This window comes from Lactuca serriola, chromosome 9, assembly GCF_051521515.1.
Source record: "Lactuca serriola cultivar US96UC23 chromosome 9, Lser_US96UC23_V15, whole genome shotgun sequence".
Classification (NCBI taxonomy): domain Eukaryota; kingdom Viridiplantae; phylum Streptophyta; class Magnoliopsida; order Asterales; family Asteraceae; genus Lactuca; species Lactuca serriola.
Window position 1 is genome coordinate 84,388,922 of NC_136416.1, and position 26,116 is coordinate 84,415,037.

Sequence of the window (26,116 nt, forward strand, 5' to 3'; positions counted from 1 at the left end):
CTTTTTCAAATAAAAAACTAATAACTTAAGTTTTTTATTATTGACCGTTATATATACTATTAATTATTAAAATCTTGAGGAACAGAAAACTTTTTTCTCTTTCTTCTTCTTCCACTAAAGTTTTCCTTTTCATAAAAGCGTCCCGGCTCTTCTCTTTTTTCCTTTCCATCTTATCCGTTTTCGTGGCCACCTTGTCGCCCTCCTCCTCCAATACAATTTGACTAGACGATTGATAAAGGAGCAACAGTTGGCGAGCAGTCCCAAGTTACCTCCGACCACGTATTTCTTTCATATATCTCAATTTCGACATCTGTGTTATCTTTGAAGTTCCGAAATTCATCCAACCAAGCCTGTGAGATCCTCAACGCGATGAAGACGATCGAATTCCAATTGATGCAGATAAAGATATATCGACCCCTTAAAAACCTTTGTTCACGAGGTATTTAAGTTTGACAAAGAAACCCTAAACTTGTATCTGCGCCTCTCGCGTCCGTCGCCTCTCTCAACCTCGCATCAATCGGGGATTCAGGTACCTCTCTCGAAGTCCTGTCTACGCCTGTCTCCATTTGTGTCATCTTCTATTTGACTGCTGAAGAAGAAGAGTATCAGCGATACTGTAGCCATCTGCTTTGTCGTCGCGTAATCAAGAACCAGAGAAAAGAAACTCAAGCACAGAAACTGTAAGTTCGATGTGGTGATTTTAATATATGAATATTTTGGGATTTGTTTAAATTCAGTGGAGTTCTAGTGTATATATCGGTAATGAGAACGAATTGTTTTTGGATCTTAAATGTACATCGCACATTCGCATGTTCGGTTCATTCAGTCAAAAATGACTTTTTCGTTTTGTGTATCTTCTCTGAATATATTGAAAAGTGACGACTTAAATTCGTGTTTCACAAAAAACAATGACAATAGTTTACTCGATCTTTTTCTTTTTCAATTCGAATCGGTGAGAAAGTATGTATTTTTTTTCTTTCTTCAATTATGATTATGGAGAGAAGATATGGAGGGATGGCTCCTTTTCTTTATAAAGTACTAAACACGATATGAAATATTTTTACATGTATTAGAAAATATTAAATAACACTAAAATTTTGTATTTTACTATATGGTCTGTCGATTGAAGAAGAGACGATGAGGAATTATTAATGACTATGGTTGGTGACTTGGTTTTCGCATTACTTTCGTTTGAAGTCTTGTCAGAAAGCTGATCCATCTTCTTAACCAGTACCATGTAAGTACAATTCAATTAGTGTTTGGGTGCAAAACACTATGAAAAGGTTTTTATGGGTGAATAACTCAATTGAAGGTTTCAAAGCTTTATTAATATTTATTTTCTTAATTTACAGCTGGTGGAACTATGCTTAGGCCTTACCTTTGGCTTTACTTAAGCTTTATTTATGTTTGGAAGACATCAATAACAAAATAAGCACCTCTGTTCTATTCAAGTTTCCATTTTGATTTCTTCTGAATGCATTTTAGTTAGACTATAATTAGGGCCAGAAATCTACAAGTGACAACTAGTTTCATATTATCAGATGGCGGCGAGTAAGGAAGAGAAACAAAAACCCCATCTTCAGAAATCAAGTATGTTTATGATGATCAGGTTTAATATTCCTTTTAATTATTAATTGATGGTTACCAATTTTTTTATTTGGCTATAAAGGTCAAAACTTTAAGGTGCTTACTTTTCTGTATTTCCTTCTAAACCTAGGGTGTAGTTGAAGCATGTGCAACCTGAAATTTATATGCTACAAGATCACAAGGACAAACTGCGGGTAAGTTAAGTGGACTATTATAAATTTTTTCTTTTTTCCCCTTTTCTTTCTTCCACAATCTTATTTTCATTCAATTTCAAGTTTTTGATAATTTGCTTTTGATGTTTTCCCCTAATTTCATGTGAGCAGAGGAATATGTAGAACATATTATTCTTATTAGAAATGGTAGTCTGGGATACTAACGGTGTCCCAAATAATCATCATCAGCATCAGATGGTTGTCGATGCCGTCAATCATCAGGGATCAGGAACAAGAATAAGAGGGTTTAAAAGAGAAATGTGTGATTTAGCTAAAATGCTATCAAAATTGAATCGTATGGCTGCAGAATTTGTGCCCTTTTCATTCTCCAACAACCATACTAGCCCCTTTTTATTTTCCCCATCTCCTACTTCTCACTTTGATTATGACATCATCAAAATTTCCTGTTCCAAACTAATACTACATCAGCTTTCATCAACACCATCAAAATTTCCTTTTCCTTTATCCAGGAGGTGGTAGGTGGGGACAATAATTAACTCGGCATCAAAACTAATCATTTTCGTTTCTATCTCAGGTTCTGAAAAATGAATGATTTACAAGTGCTCATTATGTTAAAAAAATTGTGCATTTTTACATTAAGAGGTGTTATATTTCCTTCAATATTGCAACTCGAAAGTGGGATAACAGATTTGGAAGAGAGGAAACAAAAAGAAATATACTCAAAAAAGATATTCATGAAAAGAAGCTTTTGATAAGGGAAAACTCTCGGATGCTGATGTAGAAAGAGAAAGTGAATGCAAAATCTGCATGGAAACAAATAGTAGAGTTGTGTTGCCAGATTGCATCCATTCTTTGTGCTTCAAGTGCTATCGAGATTGGTAAGTTTCTCTCTTACATATACTAAATGGGTCCCATAATTACATGTAATAACACAATGTAAATACTAAACACATTGTTATTGGTAAAAATATAAGTACATTGTTATTATGATAGAAAAATAAAGTATGTTGTCTATATATTGGTAAAAAGAGTAAGGTATGTTGTTATTTCCTTCACTTTGGCCTAATCATATTCCCATTGGTTGTTTAGGCATCAACGATCGAGATCATTAGTGGATCAAATGGAGTATTTAAGGCCATCCGATACTTAAGTTATCGAGATTTTATTGTTTGTGAGTGCCTGAACTCCAATTCTTCTTTAGTACAAGTCAGAGAGATGCATATGATTCTTTAGTGTCTTGTGTTATCCAAAAACATATCGTGAACACTTAGTTCAAAAATACTTAGTGAATACGTAGTTCTAAAACACCTACAAGTTACGAGCCTACTAGTGTTCCACTGGACTGTCTAGAATAGTCCGTGATCGTCATCTATACTCCACTAGATGGCTAGATCATCTTAAACATTGAGGCCTCTCATTATTTTATCACATCAACTATTTCATCTATCCATGTTTTACCCAACATTTTCGTAGATATAAAATACATATACAATTTAAATCATTTAAAACATGTATAAAATCGTTCATCCCGCATAGATAGCAAGTATACAGATAATATGCACACACACAGCACATAATTTATATAAAATACTTCATATCTATGTGTAAGATGAAAGTAACTATGCACTCACCTGATAAGGTGGTGACTCGGCACTCGGACAACACTTCGTTACTGTTAAAATAATTTCCCTCGGACAAAACCTAGTATCATTACTACTAGAGTTTAGTCTAATGTTTGACGAGACTAATTAATAGTCTAGCTATTATTACTATTATATAAGCGTTAAACAATACTATTCACCCACTATGTACAGACAGGGGCCAAACATGGAACACCGGAGGGCAGGATCATTTTGGCATATAGCACTTCTGAATCCAACAACCCAAGCGGCCCTCCAAACCATATTCCCTATACCATGAGTAGTTAAAAAGATATTATAACTACATTTATATAACTCATAATAATAGCCCAAATACTCATTATAAGTTCCCAATAACATTACTATATTGAAACATAAAATATACTAAAGATAGGTTAGGCGTAGCTCACTTACAACAAGTTTTCTCGAAAACTGGGCTTCGCCGGAGCAGCAATTGTGACAACCTGAAATTTCCAAGCTTGTTTAATCAATTAAACCTATCAGTGTTAGAATCATTTTGCTTCCAGTTATCACTGTTTGGAACATGTTTTGAGTGTTCTAACCCTAGTACATCAAAGGAATAAGAGATTGGAAATAGCAACTTAAGTTCTTAACTGTCTACAACCGTAAACCTTCTCAAAAAGGGAGTTTACGGTCAAGACCAATGAGTTTACAGTCATGGTGACCGTAAACCCATCCCTATATATATGGAGGGTGATCATCAGCCATTTTTTTCCTTCTTTCAAGCCTTAGAACCGATTCTCTCTCAAAAAGCATAAGCTTTTGCTTCCAAATCTTCAAGAACAAGTAAGTGATTCCTTCTTTGTGTGTTAGATCCTTCCTAGATCCATGTTTCACTCTTGATTCATCCAAGGATTTCATCTTTTATCTAGATCATCAAAGATTCTCAAGAACACGGTTGTGTTTTGGACCGAAAACACCTTCCTTGCCTTCAAAACTGTAAGTATCATCCTCCTTTACATCTATCTAGTTACAATCCTTCATTTTGGACTTACGATCATCACTCTTTGCATGAACAAAAGAGTTTACGGTTCTATGAATCTTCATAGACCGTAAATCCTTATAAAGGGTGTTCTTATAGCCTTTACCCTTCCTAAGGCTAAGCATGGTCCCTGGAATATGATGCCTTTGAATGAAGCCCTTGAAAACCATCATTTGTGCAAGATTTGATGAGTTTGAAGTTGAGTCTCCTTAGACCGTGAACTCCATGATCGTAAGGTCATTGGACCGTAAACACCTAAGACCGTGAACAATTGGACCGTGAACTCCAATGGTCATACCTCTTTGACCGTAAACTCTATAGGGTGGCCATATACCCTAGTTATGCAATTATATGTGATTATATCCCATAAATCTTAGATTTTCCTAGCCAATAAGGGTGTTACCCTTCTTATTTAGTCGTCTATACACTAAATTCATACACATACATGCCTATATGTGTCTGTTAGGATCATTGTGTGCTCGAGGTTACACCTGACACTCTGCAATCCTCTTCCAACAACACGTCAGAACCACTCACTACAGGCGAGTTCATACCCCTGAATCTACCTTTTAAATGATTTTAAATGCTTTTATGGGGGGATACAAGTTGAAACATTGTAGTTATTATATCAATCACATGTGATTAATAACTAGAACAAATAGATAGATCTTCTTACACTTTCAAACTATGTTATCAAACATCTATTTCAAATTCTTTTCAAACTAAAACTACTTATTCAAACTCTTTTACGTATATTGTCAAAAATCATGTCTATATAGATATAGTTATATAAGTAAGTTTGAAAGGACTTAGGACTGATAACTCGCTCTATTTCCTATTTCTTGTTTGGTTGTGGACTTAGAGTATTCGGTTGTTTGTCCGAGTGTCGTTTGAACCTTAGTTATATATTATGTATATGTATATAGATATAAAAGCTTTTATTTCAGTTCAATACGCAAGTAGGCATTTAAACAACATTACTAGTAAACTATAATAGGTATAATTTAAGAGATTACTACTCACTATTACTAGTACAATGAAACATACAAGAGTCAGTTCACTTATGAGTCGATACAAATTTACTATTATGAGAAACAGAAAGAACATACTATGATGAGAAACTAAGATAACATACCCTATACTATACAAGAGAACATACTATACACTAGTACAGCGAGAACATTAATACGCTATAACTTACTATACAAACACTGGGATACGATAACTAGAATGTGAAATACTATTTCATGATACAACAATACATTGTTGTATCACATTGTAACTAGATTCTCCTAGAGGGAGAGCGGGCATCGTGTGTATAGATCTATACGGGACAGAAATTCCCACACCCCGACTGTTAGCTACAGTCCCAGCCGGTAAGGCCAAGGGGTGACAAAATGTCACCTCACTATTTCATGACGCCAGAAGGTCGTCGGGTATTCAGTCGTCAATCGACATGGTTACAAACTAATTCACATCTAAACCTTTAATTAACCAAATAGAAATTAAAGGCAATAAGACTCACCAAGGAGTATGGTACATTTAATGCGACCTTGAGTCTTCATTTTTATCATTTCATAGTCAGCAGTGTCACTGCTAAGGTAGAACACACTATTTTCCTAGTAGATGATAGAAATAGTTGGGAGGAAACATACTTTTGCATAGTAACGAAGTATTACTATATTTTCCCTACTATTACAAGTACATATGTAAACATTACATTTTCATACAAAAACAAACATGTAGAACAGTCGGGCCTCGAGTTGAAGGCTACATTATTTTATAAGCAGGAAATATAGGATTTTCTTGGAAAACTTTATAAACTTTTCAAGGTTTCAATACAAACATTTCGAGGTATTTAACTACTAAATGACACTAAATACTTATGAACTCACCAACATTTTATGTTGATACTCTCTTTCAAAATAACTTGTATTCTTAGGGAACCAGTAAGACGGGTACACCCATGCAGCTTTTGAAGGACAAAGTGGATCCAAGACTCGTCTGTATTTTGATTGTACATTTATGGTGTCATTTAAACCTTAAAAAAGAACACACATGTATTTAACTATTCTATTAATGCAATGGATGTGGTTGCTTGTTTTTACTATTATGCATTGTTATGATACTGTACATGACGTCCTCCACCCCCGAATGTTTCCGCCAATTCGGTTTAGGGGTGTGACAGCAATCCCGAGCCAAAAGGATCTTTTCTCGGGGCTTCCTTCGGGTGATAGGGGGTTTACCTAGGCTTAAGGGGGTTTTGGGGGCTAGAGAGAAAGTTTAGAGAGAGAGAGAGAGAAAAGAGGTTCTAATGGTGTGAAGAATGAGGGAACCCGACACCTCTATTTATAGGTTGGAAAACAGATCTACTCGTCGAGTAGGAGGACCTACTCATCGAGTCCATGACACATGTCACTTTCTGGTGGCTTGCCTTAGGGAGAAAGCCTTGGCCCATATTCAGCCACGTCACCCGATTTCGCACAACATCCAGCCGACTTCTAAGCACCGTAACTTTCGCATACGAGCTCCGTTTTTGACGTTGTTTATATCCACGCGTAGGTAAAAACAAGATCTACAACTTTCATTTAGACTCTGTCGGCTAATTCCTAACCGATCTTAAATTTAACAGTAGGAGGAGATTATATTGTTAAGTGTTTGCGTAAAATTCATAACTTCTACATACGGACTCCGTTTTCGTCTGTCTTTTTATCGTTGAGTTCCTATTAATGAGATCTGTAACTCTCATTTAGGTCGTGTAGGCCGAAATCCGCTCGAACTAAAATTTGAGTTTCGAGTCGTGCACTGTTATGCCAAATCTTAGAAAATTCATAACTTCCTCATACGAAGTCAGATTTGGGCGTTCTTTTTTTTTTGTATGTTCTCGGTTTAACGTATACTACAACGTTTGTTTATATCACTAAGGCTAAAAAGTCCTCTATCGTAAATTCACTATTTACGTCTCCCGGTGTCGTGACGGTTTTGCCGAAAAACTTCAACGAGCCATAACTTCTTCATTATATCTTGGATGTCGCGTTTTTTATATGTATGGAATCCTTGAGGCATATTCTACAACTTGGTTAAGATTATTTATTCTAAATAATTTTTTGTCGAAAAGTCGTTTTCGACCCCTATTATCTCTAAATTGACTAGCCCAAATCTACGGGCATTACAATATGATTCGAGATCTGGACCTCCTTACGTCCCAATTATCATAAAGTTGCACCTTTTATTAAGCTTATCCCCTTTCCATGCATGAAAACCTTGTTTGAAGGTTAGTTTTGGTGTTTTGGTCATATGAGGCCTTGCATGCACATAAAGTTTGCAACTTTACGTGACATCTTCACTAGGAGATTATGGATTTGAAGTTTGAAGCCTTAAATCCCACTGGAGAGGACCGAATACGTGAGAACTCGGCGAGTCGAGAGGGTTTTCTTATTCACGGCCAAGGGTTTACGGTCGAAGGTTCACGAACAAGGGTTTACGGTCAAGGGTGTTTGGTTGGAAGCTTACGATCGTAAACATCAGGAACTCGACGAGTCTCTCGGGTGAGTCGGTGAGTGATACCAGAAACTTGACGAATGGCAGGTTCCACTCGACGAGTTGAGGTCAACATTGACTGTTGACCTTGACTTTGACTTTGTCCAGGGTTGACTACGAGGAAATTTATGGGATGGTGTTAAGTGAATCACTTGCTGGTTATATGTAGTTTAGAAGATGCAGCATGTGATATATCTAACTTCATCATACCAGTCTAGCATTCCAAAGGTGGGTCTTCTCACCATATCAATGGGTCTAAGGCACCAAGGCCGACCCATTTTATGAGATGCAGTTTATTGATTGAATATGCGATATAATAGCATGTCTTGTTTGGTAGGAAGACCTTGTGGGGGTTCCCAAGGCAGAAAGACCTTGCGGGGGTTCCTAAGGCAGGAAGACCATGTGGGGGGTTCCCATGACGGATAAATACCACGTGGGGGTTCCCGTTACATTCGGTGTAAGACCCGGGAGGGTTTTTAGGGTTTCCTCATTTGTTGAATGCCTGGCTTATGTGTTACATGTAGCTTATGGCTAATTTGATATGTGTTATGTGGTTTACGTGTGGAATATGCTCTGGGGGACTCACTAAGCATTTCACTTACAGGTTGTTGATTTGTTTCAGGTACATATGAGCCCAAGGACAAAGGCAAGGCGTGATGGCGCGGCGTGCACTATATCTCTCTCTCTTTCACTAATATGGCTTGGGAACACTCTGATGTTTTACAAATAAGATTTTTATGAATGTGGATTTGAAAACAATTGTGTTGGGATTCCGTAATTTATGCAAATGTGTTTGATTAATTAAAATGAAAAATTTTCTTTGTAAAATTTGGGTTGTTTCAAGTAAACTGCACAAATGGTCCATGTGATTTGCTGAAAAGTGTCACTATGGTCCAAAAAAAGTTTGGACTATCACCAAAGGTCCAAACTTTTCATTTTGTTGCGATTTTGGTCCAATTTGTTTTCATTTTTTTTCAAAATGACGGATTTGCCCTTATTAATATGATTTTTTCTTTTTTCTTAATTGTTTTTCTGATTAAAAAAAATAAAAAAATAAAATTAAATCTCTCTCTCTCTCTCTCTCTCTCTCTCTCTCTCTCCCACCCAGAACATTACCCAAGAACATTACAATGAAAAATACCTTAAAAATATGAATTATGAAAAGATAATAATGCAAAAAAAAAATTTGGATTCTTGAATCAATCTAGATGGATAAAAACCCATAAAGCAATATGAAAAAAAAATCCATGAAATCGATCTAGATGCAGATTCAGAAACCGAACCAAAATGTAGAAATCGATCCAGCTGTAGAAATTAATGTTGAAATCGATCCAACTGGAATGACCACCTAATTCGTAACCCCCTTTCTTAGTTCGTCTTCTTCGGTATGTTCGACATACCTCGTGTTCTTCAAAACAACCTTTTGAACGACATACCTCGTGTTTTTTAAATCTTCTTTTTCAAGCTTCAATAATGTTGGAGCCCCTTATCGAAAATAAAAGGGAATGGGCTTTTTGTGCCCGATCGTGAAGAGGATGAAGTGACGAGGGGTGTGGTTTGACGGTGGATGGTGATTCGCGAGGGGAAGGGAAGAAGGCTTGCAGGCGGCTAATCCTGGTGCTCCTGGGTCGATTGATAGCGACGAGGGAGATCGTCGGTGGGTATAACGTGGTCGTCGACCATAGGTGAGAGAATGGGATGGGTAGGGCAGTAGTGTGGGTCGATTTCCTGTGAAAGCTTTGTTTCCGAAGATTGATGGGGCCAAAGAGAAGGAAAGGGAAGGAAGTGAAGCTTCTCTCTTCCTGTTCTGATAACAAGTTGCGATGCGGAAAGGAGAACCGGTTGAGCTAGGAGAGCAACAACATTAGCGCAGGTGGTGTGTTTGGTAGTGGAGCTCGACGGGTAGAAGGGCAGGTGCGATGAGGGGTGTTGGACGTTGTTATTTGCTCGACAATCACAAGTTTCTTTTCATCTCTCTTCTTCTTACTTTGATTGTAAATCCATGGGGCTTAGTCAATAAATTTAGGTTAAGATGAGTGTTTGTTGATTGATTCTTGACAGAAATGGATAAATGGAATGGATGAGTGAGGTTAATCTTTTATAGGAAATCGATGGGTGTATGTTTGTTTTGCTTGACAGAATCAATAACGTGTAAGTCACTAGGTTTAGGTTTGTGTTTTGGTTGCTTGAAATTGCCATGGAAAGAAGATGAAGCAATAACAAGGAGTGGTTGTATTTCTCATTTGCAGGTATACATGAAAAGAACAAGAATGCTCTTATGTTCTTGGCTGGGAACGAATGCAGAAGGGAAGAACAAGGATATGTGTTGATTATTAGAGAGAGAGAAAGAGGAGAGGGAGGGATGGAGAGAGAGAGAGAGAGGTATTTTTTCCAATTTCTATAATAAAAATTAGGGGTGTTTGTTTGGATGGATCGGTTCGATCCGATCCAATTAAGTAAATCCAAATCGATTTCGGTTTTCAAAATATGGATCCAAATAGTCCAAACTAAATTCAAATCCGATCCAATTACAATTTGGTTGGATCGGTTTTTACAATTCGGTTTTCAAAAACCATAACATTTTAAAAGGACATAGAATTATAATATGATCTAATTTTATAGAAGAAGCAAAAACAAATTATTTACTTGTGATTTAAAATGTATAAACCACTAAGAATGCATATTATAGTTTATTATTTAATAGATAAAAAACTTTTGAGAGAAAGTACATATTAATGTCTTTTATTAGGTAAAATTTTTTGAACTTATTTAAAAAAATTTATAAAATTAATAAATAATTATAGATATATTGAATATAAATACATAACAAATTGTTATTCGGTTTTTTTGGACTATTCAGTTCTTATTTTATAAACCAAAACCAATCCGAAATCCAAAATAATAATTCGGTTTTGTTGAAAACCAATCCAAAAATCTGAATATCCGAACCAAATAGTCCAATCCAAATTGTCCAATTGGACAATTCGGTTTTATCCAAATAATGAACAACCCTAATAAAAATATTCAAAAAAGAAAATACAAAGGATAAATTCAGGGGCAAATTCGTCATTATAAAAAAGTTAAAACTAAACTGGACCAAATCGCAACAAAATAAAAAGTTTGGACCTCTGGTGCTAGTCCAAACTTTTTTAGACCAAAGTGACAATTTTTAGCTAACCACAGGGACCATTTGTGCAGTTTAGTCTTTTACTTATTAAAGAGTATCTTTAAGATAAATCGTTTGAGTTGTTTTAAAATATGTTTTTAATTTTATCTCAAACTCCATGAGGTTTAATCTTGACAACCCTAAATGGATTATGTCGAACAAGTGTATTATATGAGTAGTAAATCATGGTAGCGAGCATGTGTTAAGATTGAGAAACTAACTAGTTAGCAAAGAGTTTCTCTAGATAAAGGTGCCCATAAATTAGATTTTATCCAAATCGTTTGGAAAATATCTAAATTTGATTATTTTTGTGAGCATTAAAATATAGTTTTTGTGGATCCGAATACGATCTTCATTGGTTTGAGATGTAAAATAGAGGATCCTTTGTAACCTTAAAAGGGATCGGTTTTTAGAAGTGGGTCGAATAATCAAATTTGGTTAATATGTTTTTTTTTGGTTTCGTCTACGTTGAAATGGTCATTCATCATGTTATCTCTTCCCACTCAATTTAGCATGTTTAAGATCAACTATAATAATTGTTGGATTAGATGTATAAGCCCATAACTATTTTGGTATGCATTTGATCTGATTATGAGCATTGTCATTTTAGGTTGCCTTCACCTTAGCAATTGATATGATGAATTCTAGAGAAAGAGGATTAATTGTGATTTATTAATATATTATGTGAATAATATATTAAAAGAGAAATCATATTATTTAATTAATATTGATCAATAATTAATTTAGAATTAGTTTTGTGGTCAAAGGAGATTAATTAAATCAATGAGACTGATATTGTAAGTATAAGATAGTTACAAAGTTAGGCTTAGGATCCATAAGGAAGCAATGGACGAATTCTAGATGAGAGTCCATATAGAAATCGTCCAAGGGGCCTTCTAGAAGGATCCTTTGGGCTGCTTAAGGTCTAAGCAACTGGATTAGGGTTTTGACTGGAACCCTAATTACTTAGCTATATAAGGAATCCTTGGGCATGCCAAAATCGGACACTAGAAACCCTAGAAGGATTCCATAGCCGATTTTGAGCCTCTCCTCTCTCTCTTGTTCTTCCTTGTTGCTAGTGGTGTTTGTGACTCTATTAGAGGTGCAACATTTGAGGCACTAGGCTTTCAGAAGTCAAGATCAAGAAGGATTGTGATTGTTATTGCTACATAACAATCAAGGTAATGTTTCTAACCCTAATCATGATGCAAGAATCTTCTTGGGTTACTCGTCGATTTCTAAAGCATTGAGAGTATTTAACTTAAGGAAGCAGACTGTTGAAGAATCCATCCATGTGAAGTTTGAAGAACATTCTTACTCTAAGGATTCAAATTCAATTGATTATTCATGATCTATTTTGGATGAGCTAATCACATTTTCATCCCATGAAGCCCATGTCCCTGATGATCCCGTCACCCATGTTCCGGTTATTCTAGTCGTTGTCGTTTTACCGAATCGCTGAAGAGCTTGACAATGAAGGAGGTCGTAATCGGGTTAGACACAACTGTTCGGGGGTAGTGTCGCTTCCATGATGAGCCCATGGCAGGACGAAACCAGTTTGACATGCGTAATCTGGGAGGATTGATATCAAGGTTTCATAGGGGGCCTTAGTACGCCGCACTGACAGGAAGTAGTACCGAATTTGAGTACGTGACAATCTGCTCACTGTTAGGCGGATTAAAAAAAGGAAGTGAAAGAAATATACATAAATTATCTTTTTACCCATAGAACAAGTCTTATTTCTTTTCAATGAAAGAACATAAATGTAAATAATATTGATTTCCTTCTATTTCCTTCTAACATGAGAATATCCATTTTCCTCAAACACACAATTAATTACTTTTATTTTCCTATTCCTTTCCACATCTTTTATTTTTCTTTTATTAGAAAAAAATCTAAGAAAAAGTATAATAGCTTTATTCATTAAACACATACATGATTAAGTCCTCAAAGTTGAAACAAAATGTTTTCTTCTATTTATTGGTTCACAAGTGACATTCTTTAGTTTGTGGATAGAGATGGAAAGGAATAGGAAAATAGAAGTAATTAATTGTGTTTTTGAGTTTGAAGAAAATGGATATTTTTGTGGATAGAGTGTTACTACATTTTTTTTAGAAAGACAAAATATATTAAACCAAAAAAAGACTAGCAAGAAGCTAGAGAAACAATTACAAAATACAGTTTAGCATTGAGGAACTAATCCAAATAAACCAATTTAAAGGAGCTAATTTTGATCTATGTTTAATCCAGTTGAAGTACACATTTGGATGTCATCCGCCGTTTTAAAGGAGCAATTCTCTCCTTTCTAAACAGGAGCTTGTTCCGCGCCTTCCAAATCAACCAAAGAGCAGAGTAAATCAAAGCTAACCTTAAAAGAGTGTATCTCATGTTCTGATTTTTAGACTTCAACACCTCAAGAAGCTTAACAAGATTACAAGGTATCACAAGGAGAATACCACACCACACTCCAAGCCAATTCCAGATGGTTTTAGCGTACACGTACGAAAAGAAAAGATGATCAATAGATTCATCAGCATCATTGCAGAAACAACATGAGGAAGAGCTAACATGAATCCCACGCTTGGACAAATCAACCAAAGTTGGAATTCTGTCCAATAAAAGCCTCCAAACAAAATAGTTCACTACATGACAAAGTTATTTTGTATAGCACCGACAAAAACTTTAAGGACTAAATTCTAGGGAAAATGACTTAGGAGGGTAACTACCTCTTACCTGTGTTCACATATTGACAACTTCTTCTTTTTTGTACATAATAAAGCAACTAACTTGTTTTAACTGTTTAAACTACACCAATATTACCGGCTAATACCTGTTTAACCGGTAACTCAAAGGGAAAATGACTTAGGAGGGTAACTACCTCTTATCCGTGTTCACATATTGGCAACTTCTTATTTTTTGTACATAAGAAAGCAACTAACTTGTTTTAACTGTGTAACATCCCAAAAATCATGACCAAAAATTTCGTTTTTAATTTAATACTAAAACCATAATTGTCAAACCATTAATTTAATACTCCGGCATTAGGCCCCGCCTAGCATCGAGCCCTGCTCGGTATACAAATCTGTCTCTCTTAGGCCCCGCCTGTCTCCGGGCCTCGCCTGCTAAACACATACAATCATATAACATGCGAACACATAAAGAAACATACTTTACTGTATCCCTGTCCTAAGAAACATACTCTACTAATAATGAGATACGGAACATCGTCCGTACTCAACTAGTGATGAGATACGAGACCTCGCCCACACTCACCTCCTTACCAGGCACATACAAGTATCACACACACAACAAGTATAATCTAACATGCAAACATTCCTCGGGCACCCGCCTGACATCAGACCTTGGTCTGGAATAACATACTAACATACAATGCCTAGGGCTAACCCCCGGGTCTTCCTACTCATAGACTACATGGGCAGGCATTGTGGCCTTAGACCCATTCACACAGTGAGGAGACTCACCTTGCACTGCTGAAGCCCTGGCTGGAACTAGCTGAGTACAGACGAAGTTCTGTATCCCATTATTAGCAGAGTATGTTTCTTAGGACAGGGATACAGTAGAGTATGTTTCTTTATGTGTTAGCATGTTATATGATTGTATGTGTTTAGCGGGCGGGGCCCAGAGACATGCGGGGTCTAAGAGAGACAGATCTGTATACCGAGCGGGGCTCAATGCCAGGCGGGGCCCGATGTCGGAGTATTAAATTAATGGTTTGACAATTATGGTTTTAGTATTAAATTAAAAACGAAATTTTTGGTCATGAGTTTTGGGATGTTACACAGTTAAAACAAGTTAGTTGCTTTCTTATGTACAAAAAATAAGAAGTTGCCAATATGTGAACACGGATAAGAGGTAGTTACCCTCCTAAGTCATTTTCCCTTTGAGTTACCGGTTAAAATAGCTATTAGCCGGTAATATTGGTGTAATTTAAACAGTTAAAACAAGTTAGTTGCTTTATTATGTACAAAAAAGAAGAAGTTGCCAATATGTAAACACGGATAAAAGGTAGTTACCCTCCTAAGTCATTTTCCCCAAAATTATAACATTTCTACATATTACGAGTACAATAAAAAAAACAAAAGTATATGGGTGTAAACTGCAACATTTTTAAGAAACGGGGATTCGTTTAAATACCATAAACCCAAACCCTTTTCTTCCTCCCCGTCCACCGCCGTTAACCCAAACAGCCATGGCGTCAACGGAATCTTCGAATCCAAACAGAGCATTAACTGATACTCGTTTCTCCGACCTCAGTCCGCCGCTTTCCGATGAAGTCCTCGACGCCCTATCTACTTCAGGCTTCGATTTCTGCACTCCCGTTCAGGCAGCCACTATACCCTTGTTATGCAGCTACAAGGATGTCGCGGTCGACGCCGCCACCGGTTCGGGCAAAACCCTAGCATTTGTTGTTCCACTCGTCGAGATCCTCCGTCGCACAACGTCTGTTAAACCTCACCAGGTACCTCCTAATCCCTAAGGCAGACATACCCGACTATAGCTCTTAGCTTTTGTGGTGAATTGGCTTTCTGGTGCTTAATCATGTCTACAGGTCCTGGGAATTATCATATCTCCAACGAGAGAATTATCATCACAAATATTCCATGTTGCACAACCGTTTATTTCATCACTGTCAGATGTTAAGCCAATGCTTCTCGTTGGGGGATCAGAAGTTAAAGTAGACATGAAGAAAATTGAAGGCGAAGGAGCGAATTTGTTAATAGGAACACCTGGAAGACTACATGACATAATGGAACGCATGGATATCTTGGATTTTCGTAATCTTGAGGTGATTGTTCTCTTCCCATTCATGATCATCTATATCCTCTTTGTAAACTAATTCTAGAAACAACTTTGTGGGTTTACAGATTTTGATTTTGGATGAAGCTGATAGACTACTGGATATGGGGTTTCAAAAGCAGATAAATTCTATTATATCTCGCTTACCAAAGCTTCGTAGAACTGGTCTTTTTTCAGCTACTCAAACAGAAGCTGTTGAAGAACTATCAAAAGCAGGATTAAGAAATCCTGTAAGAGTTGAAGTTCGTGCAGAAACAAAATCATTAGAACATGCAGCAACCTCATCAAAAACACCCTCAGGCCTTCACATTGAGGCATGTATGCAGCTAAAGTTTCACCTTTTATACAATATTTCGATTTCCTATATTTACTCATTGTAATTTTGTGAATTGCAGTTTATCAAATGTGAAGCAGATAAGAAATCATCACAGCTTGTGGACTTCTTTATTAAGAACAAGTCTAAGAAGATGATAGTGTGAGTTGATTTTAAGTGCTTTCTGGATGACCAAGGGTAAAACGGTAAATAATGAATGTCTTTTTATCTATCTACAGGTACTTTATGACATGTGCTTGTGTGGATTATTGGGGAGTTGTACTTCCACAGCTTACTGCATTGAAGGGGGTGTCTTTAATTTCTCTTCATGGGAAGATGAAACAGGTAAAGACCATGAAACTAAGGGTCTATTTGAAATGATGGAATCAAGGAGGAATGGAATGGTTCGTTTCAATGGAATCTTCAATTCCATTCCTTCATACCAAAAACTAAGAAGAATCGTGTCTAATGTTTATGTTCTTTATATTACTCTGTTAGATAGCAAGGGAGAAAGCCTTGGCTTCATTTACATCTCTTCAGGATGGAATCCTTCTGTGCACTGATGTTGCAGCTCGTGGACTTGACATTCCAGGGGTTGATTGCATAGTGCAGGTACACCGGAATGGAATCAGTCATTCCATTCCATGATTTTTTACTTACTTTTATAAAAACAAAATTTTACTAATATCTTCATATGTTAATTGCAGTATGATCCTCCTCAAGATCCTAATGTATTCGTTCACAGAGTTGGGAGGACTGCTAGATTAGGGCGTCAAGGAAGTGCCATTGTTTTTCTTCTACCAAAGGTTTTGACTTTTTACAATTTTGCCCTCAAGAGTAAAACCTTATTTTCCTTATATATTTTTTTAAAACATCATAGGAAGAAGCATATGTGGAGTTTTTGCGCATTAAAAGGATTCCGTTAGAAGAGAAAATGTGCTGCGAAGATGCGCTTGATGTGGTTCCCCTTGTAAGTCTTCAAAAATTTACAGTTTTCACCCTTCTATTTTGTTTATTTCTGATTTACCCCCTTTGTCGTTTATTCAGATACGTGATGCTGCTAAGAAAGATCGTGATGTGATGGAAAAAGGTCTAAGGGCATTTGTGTCCTACATTCGTGCTTATAAAGAACATCATTGCAATTTCATTCTCAGGTTGCTTTTTGATGCCATGTAGATTATTAATGTGATGTTTTTTTTTTTTTTTGGGTTTGACTTTTTTTGACTTTTCAGATGGAAAGATCTAGAGATTGGAAAGTTAGGGATGGGGTATGGTTTATTACAGCTACCTTCAATGTCAGAGGTAAAACAAAATTCACTTTCTACAGCGGGTTTTATTGCTGTTGAAGATTTAAATCTTGAAGAGATCAAGTTCAAGTAAGTTTTTATTCATCTCTTACACCTTGAGTATATAATAATAATAATAATAATAATAATAATATTGGTCCAGGGATAAATCTCGAGAGAAACAAAGAAAGAAAAACTTGCAAATAAAGAAAGAGAAGCCACAAGAAGAAAAAACCCACAAGGCTAAAGCTGCTATGAAGAACGCGACTATGGTGATGAAGAAGAGAACAGCTAAACAAAGACGTGCTAAACAGTCTGCTGAGGATGATGATGAACTTACTAGAGATTATCGCCTTTTGAAAAAGCTTAAAAAGGGGGCTATTAATGAAACCGAGTTTGCTAAACTAACTGGAACTGAAGACTTGCTTTGAGTTGAGATGGAGGCTATGCTTTGGCGACTTGTACATTGATGTACAAGTACCTGAATGCAGTAGTATTTAGAGAGATTATGCAGAGAAGAAAGAGAGTGATTTTTGTTTAGGGTGGATTTGGTCGTTTAATTTTGTTTCAATTTTGTGGATTAGATTAGGAGAAAAAGAAAAGTATAGTTATTGCTGCATGTAATGACAAAATAGTTGTAAGTCGGAAAACAAACCATGTTTTGATTTTTTTTTATCAAATGAAAAATTAATGTATTGAAATTATGCACCTCATTTTAATTTAAGAGATATTGAAGAGAGATATCTCATGGATTTGTTTCCAATGCTCCTTCCTCCTTTGTCGCTCTGATCTTCGGCTCACTTTCAAATGGTAAGTGATCCCTGATTGTGGTAAAACATTGTGTGATCTTTGATTCTTTGTGTATACATATGAATATCTTCACAACATCTGATCTTTGATTCTCTTTGTATGTCTATGAATATATTTTCTGAACTAAACAAACCTTTGTAGAAGAGTTTGATATATTCATGTCAAATTGGAATAATATAGTATATTAAACAACTATATTTTAGCATAATTGAGGTGAATTTGAGTTGTTTTATCAGTCGAAGAAAATTGCGCTTAGGTATATAAAAAAACACATGGTTGCCTTGGAATGAATAATGTGTTAGTTCTTAGACAAAAAAGAATCATACATTTTCAAAGGCATGTCAAACCTCACACCCAACAATCCGACTCAAATGCTGTGAAATGAGCATCTTCACCCCCTCACTTGTCTATACCATACGTTTTTTACAAAACAAAGTCATCGATTAATTCCATACTCATTTCTGAAGAACGATTTAAAGAATAATTCATTTCTCGTTAATTTTTTTTTAATCTAAAATTTGATATTGCCTTTCATCTAAACTAGGAAAAGGTCCGTGCTTTGCACGGGTCATTCTTTTTAGAAAAAAAAAATGAAAGATAGAAGAATATGTTTGACAGAAATTTCAAAGAATAAAAAAAAATGATAGAAGAATACAGTAGACGAAAATGATAAAGAATAAAGAAAAATGGTTGTAAAGAAGTAAAAGTGAAAGTTTAGTTGCAAAAACATAAAGAAGTAAAAAAAAAAGTGGCAAAATTATAAAAATGTAAAGTTTGTTGAAACTTTAGTGGCAAAATTATAAAAAAGTAAAATAAAGTGGTCAAATTATGAAGATGAGAAGTTTCAACACTAAAATTAAAATGTAGAAAAGATGTATCAAAAGTCCTAAAATATAAAAAAGATGTGGCAAAAGTCAGAAATAGAAAAGAATACTGTTATTTTCCTGCGATTTAATATATATAGTTAATTATTCAAAATATAAAATTTAATCATACTCCAGAAACTTGAGGCTCATTTTATTGTGTATGGACAAAGAATAAACAAAGTTATCAATCCATCCCCACTCATTTGAATTACCCAGTTATTTTTTTTGTCATTCAACTACCTTCAACATTTATAACAGATTTTCTACTTCCGATTTGAAGTAAATTAGAATTTGTTGAAAAAAGAAACTGAATTTTAAGATTTTAATATATAAAATTACAATTTAATCATTAATTGGTTTTAATATATAAAAACACAATTTCATCATTAATTTTAATATATAAAATTACAATTTAAGATTTTGATTATTAAAATGTAAGTTACGAGTTTGAGAACAATGCAAACACCCCATTGGTTGGTCCATATGACTTACGTGTACCGCCTCACACCGAACTGCCAAAGTCCAGTTAAACTGACAATAACTTCCACCTAATTCTGTTGTCCTCCTCGTCGACTTCCACAACTTCTTCCCATAATCGTCTCATTTTCCCTCCAACGAATATCGACGGCGTGTTTGTGTTTGTATATCTGTAACAATGGAGAATCGAGCAATGTTAGGGTTTACGATATTGTTATTATGCTGTGATTCATTTGCTTCAAATGCTGAAGAAGCATTCGACATTCGTCATCATCTGTCTACTGTAACAAGGTAAATTCTCGATTAATGCACTCGATTTTATCATCATTTTGCCTCTACTGTGTAATTTCTTTTGGCTTAATAGACGAACATGCATACAAAATCCGGGTGGAAGATTCAAATGTTATTGATAGGGTTTATAATTTGTGTCTGTAATAGTATTCCTCAACGAAATTCTCAGGTTCAATTAGGGTGAAGAGCGTATCGATGAATTTTGTTTGCTGAAAGAAAATAATTTCAATTTTGAATGTTAATTGAGAGAATAGAACACTGTTTTTGCTCTGTTTATTATTATTATTATTATTATTATTATTATTATTATTATTATTATTATTATTGTCTTAATTTGAGTTTATATCGTTATCAGAAAAGCAAGTATAGATACTTCTTTAAATCCCCTTCTTCCACACCAACTTTCGGATGAACAACCTGATTCGGTTCATCTGTAACTTCATAGCGATTAGTATACTTTCTGTGCAGATATCATGTTGTAAAAGAGAAGAAGAAGAATTTTCTCGCTTCACCAAGTATTCCTAATCAATGTTCTCCTATCCACCTAAATCTTGTGGTATTTCCCCTTTATAATCACAAGTCAGTATCATCAACTTCATGCTGATCAATGTTCTCCTATTGTATTCAGGCAAGGCATGGAACTCGAGATCCTACCAAAAAATGGATCAAAGACATGGACACTTTATCAATTCGACTTAAATCCCTAGTAAAAAACGCAAAAGAAAGAGGCTCATCTCTTGAGAATCTTCCTCCCTGGTTACAGAATTGGAGTTCACCATGGAAGGGGAAAACAAGAGGTGGATATTTAGTACCTGAGGGAGAAGATGAATTGTATAATCTTGGAATCAGAATCAAGGAAAGGTTTCCAGAACTTTTTAGTGACAATTATCATCCTGATATATATCACATAAGGGCAAGCCAGGTTAGCAACCATTGTTAACTTTTATCTGATTACATAATAACATCACATGTTTTGTGATTACACCAAAAGCTAATGAAATTTAGGGTGAATTAGGTTCCAAGGGCATCAGCTAGTGCTGTGGCATTTGGCATGGGGATTTTTAGTGGTCAAAAAGAAGGAAAGCATCGAGCTTTTGCTGTTGCTACTGAAAGTCGTGCAAATGATATAATGTTGAGATTTCATGATTGTTGTCAGAACTACAGGGTACATAATATAACATAAGCAAACTTCCTTTGTTATTATTTTGTATAATATGCAAATAGTTCAGTAGAAGTGTTTCACTTTGGGTGCAGGAAATAACAAAAAATCAGGAATCTGTTGTTCAAAAGCTTAAACAGCCTGTATTAGATGAAATCAAAGGGTCATTAACAACGCGATATGAGCTTAATTTCACATTGAATGATATTTCTTCATTGTGGTTTCTTTGCAAACAGGTAATAACTGACTCTAATACTCATGGAGTTTGAAATATTTATTTCTTATTTGTTTGACAAATGCTGTGTTCTATTTATATTGTAGGAAGCATCTTTGTTTAACATAACTGATCAAGCTTGTGGCCTTTTCACTAATGATGAGGTACATCATTACTCTTTAAACTCACACCTAATTATGTCTATAATTGGGTAGTTTTTTCAAAGTACTATGTCAAAATAATAAAAAAAAAAGTTGAAAGACAATGCTATAGTGGAATTATAGGTAAATTTGTTGGAGTGGACAGATGATACTGAAACATTCATATTGAGGGGTTATGGAAATTCACTAAATTATCGAATGGGAGTTCCCTTACTGGAAGATGTCATTTCATCCATGGAGCAGGCGATTATAGCAAATAAGGGTACTCATGTCATTTTACATTTTTATTTACATCAATGGTTTTATATTAAATATAAGCTCCATGTAGAAAGACATGCACCTGGGAGTTATGAGAAAGCAAGACTACGGTTTGCTCATGCAGAGACTTTGGTCCCTTTTTCATGTTTGATTGGTCTCTTTCTTAATGAATCTGGTGAGTTCTTTGACTTTTTTGTTTGGTTAGATGGAATTGAATGACAAAGGAATGGAATGGTTGATTACCATTCCATTGTCAGTTTGTCATGTTTAGTTACTCTATTGGAATCGTATTCCTAAAGCAATGCGTCATTCTTTTCCATATTATCAACCGAACAACATTTTTTGGTGGGAATGGAATCATGCTTTCCATTCCTTCCTTCCTTCATTCATGCATACCAAATAGTACCTTAGGGTGTGTTTAGTTGGATGGAATGGAACGATGAAGGAATAGAATCGTGTTTTCCATTCCTTCCTTCATTCATGCATAAACAACTTTTTTTTTTTTCATTTCAACGGAATGAACCATTCCATTCCATTCCTTTTCTGTTTCCATCATCCGAAACAATTAATCCTTATTCAATTTAAAGTTATATTTTTCTTTTTAATGATTATTATTTGGTAAAACATTACAGAGTTTGAGAAACTACAAAGAGAAGAGACCATGGAACTCCCTCCAAAACCTCCACAAAAAAGAATTTGGAAGGACAGCGAGGTGGCACCTTTTGGTGGGAATAATGCTTTAGTGTTGCACCATTGTCCATCAAACAATGAAACCAAATACTTTGTGCAAGTTCTACACAATGAACAACCAATGCCCATGGCTGTAAGATTTTCTTTCTTTCATTCTTTCTGTATCTTGTTTATTTTCAAATTTCTAAATAGTACGATTAAATCAGATTTTTTCTTTCAAAGTCATGGGTGTGTTACTCTGTTTGGTATGATGGAATGGAATCATAAATGAATCGAATGAACAGAGTAATAGAATGAGTAAGGTGATGGAATGGATCATTACATTCCATAGTCATGTTTCGTTGGTTTCAAGGAATGGAATGAGTCATTTAAACATGTGTATATATATATATATATATATATATATATATATATATATATATATATATATATATTCAAATTGATACATAAAAAAAGTTATTTTATAAAGATAAAACTACAAAATGGTCCCTGTGGTTTACCAAAGGTTACAAACTCAGTCCCTGCTAACTTTTTGACGTAGATGGTCCCTATGGTTTGCAAAACTTGCATAAATGGTCCTTTTTGCTAACACCGTTAGTTTGGGTTAGTTAGTGTGAGGGTAATTTGGTCTTTTTAGGTTGTAGGGACTGAGTTTATGATCATGAATAAACCATAGGGACAATTTAAGTAATTTTGTCAATATTTTATGTTTATGGTCTGTGGCTTTTCCACCCCTTTACTTTTTAAATTTTCACTTTGACCCTTTCACTTTGAACTTTATAAAATGTTATTTTCACCACTTTATTTTCTAAACTTTCGTGTTTACCCCCGTAATTTATATAATTTGATTTTCTTTAGTGACTTTCATTCCTTAACCTAAAAAAAAACTATTTTTACATGTTTATTTTTATATATGTGTTGGTATAAAATCAAGATGTAATTTTTTTTAAGAACTTACTTTTTTATGCACGCGTCGTTTAAATTGGAGCCTGTCTATGTTTCGATGTAATTTTTTTTACGTTTCCGTGCTTAATTTTATGTACGTTTCGTATGTATGGGTCGGGTCACATATAATAACTAAATTTCCGACACATACATAGAAATAAGCAAGTAAAAAATTTAGTTTATTTTAGTTAACGAATGAAAGTTACTATATAGGACACGATGCATACATAGAAAATATATATAAATTTAAGCACAAAAACTTAAGAAAAATATTACGTTGAAACATACATAAACTTGAATATAATACGTTTTTTAGTTATTATATATGACCCGACTCATATGTACAAAACGTATATAAAACTAAACACGAAAACGTACAAAAAATTACTTTGAAACATAGACAGACTCGAATTTAAATGGCACGAGCATAAAAAAGTAACTTCTTAAAAAACAAATTAATGAAACTGAAGTTCTAAATTCATGTTGAAACGTTGACTATCTTGAATTTATACCGACACATATATAAAAATAAGCACGTAAAAAATAGTTTTTTTAGGTTAACGAACGAAAGTTATTAAAGAAAATCAAATTATATAAATTATGGGGGTAAACACGAAAAGTTTAGAAAATAAAATGGTGAAAATAACATTTTATAGAGTTCAAACTGAAGGGGTCAAAGTGAAATTTTAAAAAGTAAAGGGTGGAAATGCCACAAACTCATAAACATAAAATATTGACAAAATTACATAAAGGCCCATATGGTTTATTCATGATCACAAACTCGGTCCGTGCAACCTGAAAATACCAAATTACCCTCACATTAATTGACCAAAACTAACGGTGTTGGCAAAATGGACCATCCATGCAAGTTTTGCAAACCATAGGGACCATCTACGCCAAAAAATTTAGCAAGAACTAAATTTGTGACCTTTGGTAAACCACAGGGACCATTTTTGTAGTTTTGTATTTTATAAAAACAAAGTTTAGTTAAATAAAGGTATATTGTTAGATAAATGCATATCATCTAAAACTTGTTTATAAAATACATATCATGCAATCTTAAAATAGTATTATAATAAAAAATTGTTTTCCGCATTTTTGGAAAATGAAAAAATTAATTTAGTTAAAGTTTTATTATTTATAAAAAGATTATTATTACGGAAGATAACATATAATTATAATATATCATTCAATTCCCCCCCCCCCCCCCCCCCCCCCCCCCCATGTTACATCACGAATAATATAATTGACACTTACCGACACTTTACATAGAAATATCCTACCGACACTTTTATAAATAAAATAACACTCCTAATTATTCTACCCCCCTATTAGCCCATCACATTTTCGAATGCTTCATCCATTCCATTATGTAATTAACAAACTTAGCATAAATCTTTATTTGATTGAAGTTTCTTTATAAAAATAACAGTTATTTTCTTTATTTATCAATTTAGTTATATTTAATATATTTGAATGATTCATTCCATTCTTTCAAACCAACCAAACATAATAAGAGGATGTAATGATCTATTTCACTCCATTCCTTTGTGATTTCATTCTATCATACCAAATAAACAGTAATACCAATTTGGGATTTAAATTTATTAGAATCTTTAAATCCTTTAATGCTTTTGCTATTATTGTGTAGGGGTGTGGAAAAGCCGATTTTTGTCCTTTTGAAGTTTTCAAGGTAACCCCAAAAAACTGGTTGATCATTTGTTAAAATGTTTAAAATACCATTCGATACGATGAAAAAATAGGATGTATTTAATTCGTTTTATTATTTAAAAAAAAAACATATTGTGCATATATGTATGGAGCAGGAAAAAATAGCAAGTCCACATCTGAAACACAACTACAATAACATATGCAAGGGGAAGTTGGAACAGATGGACAATGAATCTTACACCACTAAGTTATTAGAAATGTTAAGTTGGTTTTTTTAGTGAAAGAGTGAAAATATTTAAATTCTTACATATATGAATAGTAGATTCTTAGTTCCGTTTATACCCTTGAAAATGCTTCTTCTTCTTCTTTAGCTTTGGCATGGGGGTATTTATGTAATTAGTGGAGCACATGAAGCATTCGAAAGATAAGTGTTTGATAATGTACTAATGTTTTAAATGAAAATGATAATTTTTACTATAAAACCATCAATATACTCGTATTTGCATGATTCGATCGGCAAGTTTATATAACATTGACTTTTTAGAAACAAAACATACAAATATATGGTTGATAAGGGTGTGTTTGATTCACAAATTTCAAAGGAATTCAAATGTAAAATCCAATAAAAATTTTGTTTGGTTGACAAGATTATACGGGGGTGTGCAGAGATACGAGGGTTGAACTGCACGATGAGTCGAGGTACTTTTTGTTGGTTTAGTGTTTAAGTCCATAACTATTTTGGTATGTACTTGACCCGATGGTGCATGGGCCTTTTGGGTTGCCTTCACCAAAGCAACTTGATTGGAGAAATAAATAAAGAGAGAGGTTATTATGATTTATTAATATGTTATAAGAATAATATATTAAAGGAGAAATCATATTTGTTTAATTAATATTGGTCAATAATTAATTAAGAATTAATTTTGTGATCAAGTGTAATTAATTAAACTAGAGGGGCTGAATTGTAATTATGTGATAGTTACAAAATAAGGTAAGGATTATCTTATTAATAGGTTGGACGAATTTAAGGTGATAAGGCCTTAGAATT

The 26,116-nt window shown here is 34.6% G+C and overlaps 2 protein-coding genes across 2 annotated transcripts; both read left to right on the forward strand.

The window, feature by feature from the left end:
- Positions 1-15,270: 15,270 nt before the first annotated feature.
- LOC145074416 (DEAD-box ATP-dependent RNA helicase 18-like) lies at positions 15,271-18,230 on the forward strand. Its single transcript, XM_079020796.1, has 11 exons — positions 15,271-15,589; positions 15,680-15,916; positions 15,996-16,241; positions 16,323-16,402; positions 16,480-16,585; positions 16,739-16,852; positions 16,948-17,046; positions 17,121-17,210; positions 17,288-17,394; positions 17,473-17,616; positions 17,690-18,230. The coding sequence occupies exons 1-11, from the start codon at positions 15,320-15,322 to the stop codon at positions 17,955-17,957; spliced, it is 1,761 nt and encodes a 586-aa protein (XP_078876922.1). The 5' UTR covers positions 15,271-15,319; the 3' UTR covers positions 17,958-18,230.
- Positions 18,231-19,707: 1,477 nt separating this feature from the next.
- On the forward strand, positions 19,708-25,553 carry LOC145075217 (uncharacterized). The gene is made up of 11 exons (XM_079021518.1): positions 19,708-19,970; positions 20,439-20,526; positions 20,599-20,892; positions 20,986-21,135; positions 21,225-21,365; positions 21,451-21,507; positions 21,628-21,766; positions 21,833-21,937; positions 22,395-22,585; positions 25,049-25,090; positions 25,224-25,553. The coding sequence occupies exons 1-11, from the start codon at positions 19,858-19,860 to the stop codon at positions 25,344-25,346; spliced, it is 1,443 nt and encodes a 480-aa protein (XP_078877644.1). The 5' UTR covers positions 19,708-19,857; the 3' UTR covers positions 25,347-25,553.
- Positions 25,554-26,116: the final 563 nt, after the last annotated feature.

Excerpts from the sequence above, each read along its gene's own strand:
- LOC145075217 (XM_079021518.1), top strand. The coding sequence starts at position 19,858 with ATGGAGAATCGAGCAATGTTAGGGTTTACGATATTGTTATTATGCTGT. Across the intron at positions 21,136-21,224 it reads ATTGTTGTCAGAACTACAGG|GAAATAACAAAAAATCAGGA; the intron begins GTACATAATATA and ends CTTTGGGTGCAG. Across the intron at positions 25,091-25,223 it reads GTCCTTTTGAAGTTTTCAAG|GAAAAAATAGCAAGTCCACA; the intron begins GTAACCCCAAAA and ends TGTATGGAGCAG.
- LOC145074416 (XM_079020796.1), top strand. The coding sequence starts at position 15,320 with ATGGCGTCAACGGAATCTTCGAATCCAAACAGAGCATTAACTGATACT. Across the intron at positions 17,211-17,287 it reads CGCTTGATGTGGTTCCCCTT|ATACGTGATGCTGCTAAGAA; the intron begins GTAAGTCTTCAA and ends TCGTTTATTCAG. Across the intron at positions 17,395-17,472 it reads CATTGCAATTTCATTCTCAG|ATGGAAAGATCTAGAGATTG; the intron begins GTTGCTTTTTGA and ends TTGACTTTTCAG.